The following is a 6,438-nucleotide window of genomic DNA, read 5'->3' as shown; positions in this document are numbered from 1 at the left end:
GAGGTGACAATGGGGGGGGGTTGTTGTCATTTGTGTTGCCAGTGTTGCTCCTTTTCTATTTTTTGAACAACTGGGGAGAGGGAAACGTGTGGCGTTGTGCTGTGGATGTGTCACCCACCCGGTCAGGCTGGTCCCTGCCTGAGCTGTGCTTCGTGCAGGAGTGAGGGGGAAAGCTCCAGGCCATGATGGTGGAAAGCCTGCATGGCTATGGGGACACCAGGATGGGTATGGGGACAGCAGTATGGCTATGGGGACATCAGCATGACCGTGGGGACACCAGCTATGGGGACACCACCACAGCCATAGGAACACAGCGCAGCTATGGGGCCACCAGTACAGCCACAGGAACACCAACACAGCTATAGGGACACCACCATGGCCATGGGGATACCAGTACAGCTGTGGGGACACCAGAATTGCCACAGGGACACCAGCGTGGCCGTGGGGACACCACCATGGCTGCACAGACACCAACGTGGACAACATCGTGGACACCAACACAGCCATGGGGACACCAACACAACAACGGGGATCCCACCATGGCCAAGGGGACCATCGTGCAGGGTGAGGCATGAGGGCGTCCTCTGCTCCCCCCTGGGTGCCGTGAGCCAAAGGTGAGCTCACAACAAATTGCCCTTTACCTGGATGGATGTCAGGGATGATTTCTCCATCCCCCACAGCTCTTGGGGTTGCGCCAGCCCTGAGCCCAAACCCCACGGCCTGCAGGGCGCACGCACCCTCCCACCCACAGGGAAGAAGCCCCCCGGGAAGCAGAGCCCCTCTCTTCAAAGCAGCCGTCGTCGCCAGAGCTGCAAATTAAAGCTCTGATTCAACGAGGCCATGACTCACACGTTTGCCATCCCTTAAGCTCCTAATGGCTGGCGTTGCTCATCTGCTTCAAATACCTGAAGCTCCAAGTCGTCCCGTCCCCCCCCTCCCCATGCCCTCAGGATGGGTTCGGCCCCCTGCTCATCCCAAAGCTTTGGATGCTGTGGGTGCTCAGGGACACCAGCAGTGCCAGCCCAGCCTGGCAGCATCGACCCCCAACACGGAGTGGGACGGCCCTGGGTGGTCAGACGAGCATCCACGTGCAGGGCAGCATCACGTGCAGCCACCCTCACGGCTTCAGTCATCACCCGAACACCACAAGTCTCCAAACGGAGGCATTTCCAGGATATTCTTGTGTCTGTCTTAATGGGTGAGTAACTTCTTCTAATGAGGGAGGACTAATGATCCCTCCAGGGATGGGCTGGCACTGCTGAGCAACCGCCAAAGTGCACGAGGCCATGGATGGAGCCCAGGGAGCGTCCTCATGTCCCTTGTACCTTTACTGCCATGCCATGTTCCCACTTCCCCTGTGCCTCCACCCAGTGCAGCCATTCTGCCAGCACTAAGGCAAGGACAGAGATAGGACAGCAATGGGGCAGCAGTGGGATGGCAGTGGGGCAGCAGTGAGATGGCAGTGGAGTGGCAATGGGGCAGAAATGCGATGGCAGTAGGGCAGCAATTGGATGGCAATGGGGTGGCAGTGGGGCAGCAATGGGGCAGCAATGGGGCAGCAATGGAATGGCAATGTGACAGTGATGGGATAGCAATGGGATGACAATGGGATGGCAGTAGGGCAGCAATGGGATGGCAGTGAGGTGGCAAAGGGGAAGCAACGGGGTGACGATGGGATGGCAGTGGGACAGCAATGGGGCTGGAGTGGAATGGCAAAGGGACAGCGATGGGATGGCAGCAGGATGGGATGAGATGGAAATCGGACTGCAACGGGATGGAGTGGAATGGCAATGAAGCAGCAGTGGGATGGTAATAGGATGGTGATGGTGAGGGGATGGCAGTGGGACAGAGATAAGATGATGGCGGGGCAGTAATGGAATGGTGATGGGACAGCGATGGCACAGTGATGGGATGGCAATGGGGCAGGATGAGATGACATTGAAACGGCAATGGGATGGCAGTGGGACGGCGATGGGACAGTGATGAGATGGCAATGGAATGGCAATGGGACGGTAATGGGACAGTGCTGGGGTGGCAATGGGATGGTAGTGCATGGCACCACCTGGAGCCACACTCAGGCAGCACTCACAGCCTGAAAAAAAACAAAGGCAAAGGCCGGCAGGGTTTCCTAGCAGGCTCCAACTAAAGCAGCCCTGCAGGTGACCGTTGCTGCTTAAAACCCAACTCAAGCCAAGCAAACAGTGCTACATCACCAGGAAGGCCGGGCTGCTGTGGGCGCTGCTGGGAGAACACTGTGTGGTTTTGGGTTCCCCCACTGCAGATCTGGGGTCACCGCGGGGGGTTGGGGGGCAGAGTGGTGGCACCATCATTGTCACCGGATGGGGCTCGATGCCACCGCTCCCGGCGTGGCTCCAGGGGTGCTTGGGGCTGCAGGGCTGTGTGCAGCCCGGGGAGGTGACGGTGCCATTCCCCAGCTCTGTGTCAGCCGTGCTAATAACAGCCTGTGCTTCTGCACTGCCTTTCATCTCAGGCCCTCGGAGGTGGCCCTCGGTGGCTCACAACACCTCCCTGGGGTGGCATCACAGCCATCATCCATCAGTGTTATTTCCGGAAGCCAAAGGGGCTGTGGGAGCCACGCAGGGACCCCTGCACCGAGTGGGGATGGACTCAGCCTCGCTTTGGCTGGTGTGGGGACGTCCTTTGCAGTTGGTGGCACCCAGGTGTCACTCAGCCAAGGGCTGGGGGCAGTGGGATGGTGCTGGCAGTGCTGCCCGCATCCCCTGCCTCAGTTTCCCCACCCGCTGCACAAAACCCTCTGCCCAGACCTCCGCCTCCTCCTCCCTTCGGCTTTTGGGATGAATGAGCCTGAACTCAACCAACCCCTCCTCCTCCCTTCCTTCTGCCCCCACAGCCCAAGTGGGCAGTGCCCACTGCCCCACATTATCCGGGTTGCCAGGCATCTCTGCGCTCTGCTGCAGCTCCTCGATGGGATAAGGTCTTCCTCCTCCTCATCCTCCCCTCCTCCTCACCCTTACCTCCTCTTCCTCCTCATCCTCACCACCTCCTCCTCCTCATCTCATTCTTCTCATCCTCACCTTGTCCTCTTCATCCTCACCTCCTCATCCTCCTCATCCTCACCTCATCCTCCTTATCTTCACCTCATTCTCCTCACGCTCACTTCATCCTCATCCTTACCTTGTCTTCCTCATCCTCACCTCTTTCTCCTCATACTCACCACCTCCTCATCCTCACCTTGTCCTCCTCATCTTCATCACCTCATCCTCCTTGTCCTCCCCTCCTCCTCTTCCTCACCTCATCCTCACCATCTCATCCTCCTCATCCTCACCTCATCCTCCTCATCCTCACCTCCTCTTTCCCATCCTCATCTCATCATCCTCATCTCTACTTCATCCTCCTCATCCTCACGTTGTCTTCCTCCTCCTCCTCACCCCTTCCTCCTTATCCTCACCTTGTCCTCCTCATCCTCATCTCATTCTTCTCATCCTCACCTTGTCCTCTTCTTCCTCACCACATCATCCTCCTCACCCTCACCTCCACCCCATTTTCACCTCATCCTCCTCATCCTCACCTTGTCCTCCCCTCACAGCTCCACCTTCCCCATCCTCACAGCTCCCCTGGGGACAAAGCAGTGCTCTGGGAGCTGCAGGGTTCCAGCAGTGCCACAACTGCACAAATGGTGCAAGCAGGAGGCAGCTCGGAGCTGTTTGCTGAAGGAGGTTGCAGACACAGCTGGGACCCACCTCCTAAATCCACAGCAGGCACAGACATGTGCACGGGGACAGCGTGGGGATGGTGGCCTGTTTGTGTAGGGACAACAGGTGAGCACCTGGAGACAGCTGGCACCTGCACGGGGATGGTGGCATGTGTGCATGCACAGAGACAGCGCCGTGCATGCAGGGACAGCTGGTGTGTGGCATGGGGACACCGAGGCATGCATGGGGCCGGGTGCCAGGGGGCAGGCAGTGCACGCATGGGGACTTCTGCCATGCACGAGGGAGCGTTGCTGCTGCCCGGGGTGACGTTTGGTGACGTCGGTGGCTCTGGAGCAGGGCTGGGTCCCTGCTGCTTGCTCAGGGAGGCGACTCACCTGCGCAATGGCAGGCGGGCAACAGTCGGTTCCATGCAGCCAGCGTGTCCCCAAGGCCTTTCCTGACCCCTCGGTTGGGCTGTTCCCTCCCAGCCTGGCTCGGTTCCCCCCCAGCCCTGCACCCAGTTCTGCAGGCGAGCACCCAACAGGGGCTGGGAAAGAGCCCCCAACGGGGTGCTGCTCACTGCAGTCCCCTGTGCCCAACTCCTGAGCCATATGCCAAGGGATTCTGCCAGGGCGCCCCAATGCCACGGTTTGGAGTCCAGGAGTGGGTGCTCAGCTCAGTGCTGTCGGGCCCTGCAGTGCGCCCCATGGCATCACAGGGCACTGGGGGCTCAACACGGGAAATAGGATGTGGGGTGTGGGGCATGAGAAGTGGAACGTGGGACATGGGAACTGGGACAGGGAAGGTGGGACGCAGGATATGGGAGATGGGACATGGAAAACAAGGGAAGGAGGGGATGCTCTCCTGATTTCCTAAGCACTTTGACTTGTCCATCAGCCTCTTAGGAAACTTCCTGATGAAGCTCTTCTGCCGGTGCCACCAAAGGGGTTTCACAACAGCAATATTTGCAGGGTTCCATGGAAAACTGCTTTCACTCCCTGCACCCCACAGCCTGCACCTGCCTGCTGACCTCAGGGTTCACCCAGCACACCCAGCCCAACCCCACGATCCCCCAGCAGCTGTGGGCATCCCTTGGGGTTTATGGGGAGCACTCTGAGCCCAGTCCTGGCTGCCCCACATGTTGAACATCTGCCCTATCCTTCACCTTCTTTTGCACAATGGCTTTGTGGCTTTCCAAGGAACCATCCAGCACCCTGGCACACGCGTGGCACACGGGCCGTGTCCTGCTTTGGTGACGCCCTGCTGGCAGCTGCCCCATTTACACATGCACCGGGCATCAGTAGCAGCAGAGCTTGGTACCCACAGGGAGATCTCCACTGTCCAATGGGAGAGCAGTGTGCTGATGTGGAGATGGGCTCTGAGGGAGACCCCAGGGCTGGGGAATCTCTTAGGAGAAAACAGCAGTGGGACACGCACTGGGGTTCAGGCTCCCAGGGTGCAGTAGCAGCACCTGACCTTGTGGGTTCCATGATGGGAAACCAATGGGGCACCAATTTGGTTATCAATTGGGCATCCGTGGGTGGTGTATCAATGGGGCATCGTGGGGCATCAGTGGGATGTCAAGCAGGTATCAAGGTGACACTAGTAGGGTATCAATGTGCTGTCAACTGGGTATCAATGGGTCATGAATGGGATGCCAGTGGGACATGAAAGGGATGTTAATGGAGCACCAATGTGGTATCGATGGGACATGAATGGAACATCAAAAGGACATCAGTGGAATGCCAACAGGGTGCATAAGGGGCATCCATTCAGCAGCAAGGGAACATCAACAGATGCCAAAGGAATGTCAATGGAATATCAACAGAGCATCAATGGGACACGAGTGGGGTGTGAATGAGCCACCAGCGGGACATCAGTGCGGTATCCCAGGTGTCACGGCTGGGTGTCCCCACAGCCGCTGCTCCCGGGCGCGGTCCCTTTAAGCCGCCGGGATCCCTCCACGCCGCAGGCCGTGCCAGAGGGCGGGGCAAGCCGCCGGAGCCCCGCCCCCTCTCTCTTTACCCCGCCTCTTTCCTTTTCCTCTTGTTCCGATTGGCGCTCCGTCTAGCCCCGACCTTCCCCCTTCACCAATCAGAGCGCAGGAGGGGCTGCGAGACCCGGCAGCGATTGGCGGCGGGGCCGGGCCAATGGGGGCGCGGCGGGGCTCCTATATAAAGGGGCGGCGGGGCGCGGGCGAGCGCAGTGCTGAGTGCAGCCGGCGGCGGGCGGGAGCGCAGCGGCGCGGAACGGTTCCCTGCAGCGCCCCCCGGGGTCCGCCTCCGCCCGCAGCTCCCCCCGCTCGGCACCGGCTTAGTTTTTTTTTGGTTTTTTTTTTTTTTCTTCCCTTCTTCCCCCCCATCGCCACCACCACCCCCCAGCCCGGTATTTCCGGCTGTTTTCCGCATCGCTTCCGGGGGGAGCTGCCGGCGGGGCGATGCTGGCGGCGGAGACTGCGGGCTGCTCGGAGCAGCGCACCGGGGAACGCTTCAGCGTGCTGACATGGGAGCAGGTGCAGCGGTTGGACCAGATCTTGGGCGAGACCGTCCCCATCCACGGCCGAGGCAACTTCCCGACGCTGTCCGTGAAGCCCCGAACCATCGTGCAGGTGAGAACCGGGCGGCGCCGGGGGGCTTTTGGGCTTCTGCCGCGGTCCCGGGGGGTGGGAGATGGGGGGGGGGGGGGGGGGGGGCTGGGAGGAGCCCCCGCACGGGCCTCCCGGGGGTTCCCCCCCTCCCCCCCCGTCTGTGTGCCCCGCACGTGG

General features: G+C 60.2%; 1 protein-coding gene across 1 annotated transcript in view; it reads left to right on the top strand.

The window, feature by feature from the left end:
- Window positions 1-5,904: 5,904 nt before the first annotated feature.
- Window positions 5,905-6,438, top strand: part of TENT5B (terminal nucleotidyltransferase 5B) — a 4,597-nt gene continuing 4,063 nt past the window's right edge. Inside the window, exon 1 of the mRNA XM_042885618.1 lies at window positions 5,905-6,282. Coding sequence (XP_042741552.1) covers window positions 6,112-6,282 — 171 coding nt within the window. The 5' untranslated portion in view covers window positions 5,905-6,111. The remainder of the gene's footprint in view (window positions 6,283-6,438) is intronic.

This window comes from Lagopus leucura, unplaced genomic scaffold (assembly GCF_019238085.1).
Source record: "Lagopus leucura isolate 7727_CA_CO unplaced genomic scaffold, USGS_WTPT01 Super-Scaffold_100051, whole genome shotgun sequence".
NCBI classification, from domain to species: Eukaryota; Metazoa; Chordata; class Aves; order Galliformes; family Phasianidae; genus Lagopus; species Lagopus leucura.
This window is presented reverse-complemented; position numbering and strand designations above follow the sequence as displayed.